This window comes from Trichechus manatus, unplaced genomic scaffold (genome assembly GCF_000243295.1).
Source record: "Trichechus manatus latirostris isolate Lorelei unplaced genomic scaffold, TriManLat1.0 scaffold00004, whole genome shotgun sequence".
Classification (NCBI taxonomy): Eukaryota; Metazoa; Chordata; class Mammalia; order Sirenia; family Trichechidae; genus Trichechus; species Trichechus manatus.
In genome coordinates, this window is record NW_004443940.1 from 12992602 (window position 1) to 12994149 (window position 1548).

A 1548-nucleotide genomic window follows, 5' to 3' on the forward strand; every position below is an offset into this window, starting at 1 on the left:
AACTAAGATTCTCTAAGAGCTCAGCAGAAATGAGGTAACACTTAGGACTCTTCCTATAACAGCAGTATCTTTTTTTGTTAAAATTGGTTAAAATAGTGCACATAATACACATTATATCAGCTACAACAAAAGAAATTTACGTAGCATTTTTTCAGTTCAGTTCATGAATGAAGTCAAGATACCTTTCATTAAATTGCTCACTGTTTCATAAGTAATGTATTTTTGTGTTATATAAAAATATCTTACAAACTTTAGGTAATGTAACACATGAAAAAACAATATTTATAATACCTGAGTTCTTTAAAAAGTTCAACATTCTGGTGAGTCATCAAGTTGTTTAGAAGCCATTCAAGGCACCTGAAATTAAAACATGTTAATTATTACATTATATGTATTTACAATTTATTAAATAGGACTTGCAGTTAAAATAAAAACAGTATTAATCTTGCTAGAACATGCTTAAAATTTTTAGTTTAACAATTGGAAACTTAGTACTATTTTTGTCAGCAGTTATTAAGGGACTATTCTCTTCATATTAATGAGAGCATTTTTAATTAACAAAATCTTATTTCACATCTGTGTTAAATGGTTTATGAAAGAGCTTGCATGTTTCTATTACCTTCTTTAAAATCTGCAAATGGGTACTATAATTCTCAAGAGTTAAAGAGCAAAGATTGCCAGTAGCTGCACTGATATAATGTATATTAGGCCTACTCTTAAAAAAATTTTTAATAGAAAACGTTCAGTAAAGAGTGACCATAGTTCTGATAAGCATGTATAACCCACTGACGGTCATTACAGCAAACACAACACTTCTGAGGAACTTACTAATTAGTCCAAAGTAAAAAGAGGCTTTTTATATTCTCTTATCTTTTTTTTTTTTAAATTCTCTTTCTTTTAACTATACATTTTCTTAAGAAACCAAAGAGCCACAGTCCCAAAAGTGGGATGGGAGGGAAATCAAGAAAGGCAACTCACTTTTTCTTTACAGAATCTAATCCATAGGTCCCTGCCGCTGTGTAATAGCCACATACAGTTTTCACATTAATTGTTTCCTTCATTGTCTCACCACACTGCTGTATTAAACCATCCTGTAAATATAAATAAGCACTGGGAAGGCCCATTTCACATGGGAAAAATTAGCTCTGAGTATGTGCTTTTACATATTTAAAAAGTGGGGAAAAAAAGAAAGAAGAAAAGAAAGGAAGAAAGAAAACTCATTGAGTGACAGCAAGCCTAAATTTTCATAAGTCCAGTAAAAATACTGAAAAAATCCAGCAAATATTCAACTCAATACTTGGAATTAGAAAACGGGAGTAGGGGGAGGCAGTAGAGGCGCATAGTGCTACTCTGACTCTTTTCGATTCTTCCCCTCTCTGGGACCTTTGCAAATTTCTTCAGCAGCACTCTGTCTTGCCTGTTCCTTCTGAAATTAAGATCTCTTTGCCACAGTCAGTTGACCATGTGATGGGCTAGGCAAGCAAACTATATGAATCATCAAGGGGTGTTTACTAAAGTTTAAAGCACCTATCAATATCAAAGAAACGT

General features: G+C 32.6%; 1 protein-coding gene across 1 annotated transcript in view; it reads right to left on the minus strand.

The window, feature by feature from the left end:
* GMCL1 (germ cell-less 1, spermatogenesis associated) overlaps positions 1–1548 on the minus strand; it is a 47610-nt gene that overhangs the window by 29982 nt on the left and 16080 nt on the right. Inside the window, exons 5-6 of the mRNA XM_023731836.1 lie at positions 979–1091; positions 278–357 (exon numbers count right to left, since the gene is read on the minus strand). Of these exons, the coding sequence (XP_023587604.1) occupies positions 278–357; positions 979–1091 (193 nt within the window). The remainder of the gene's footprint in view (positions 1–277; positions 358–978; positions 1092–1548) is intronic.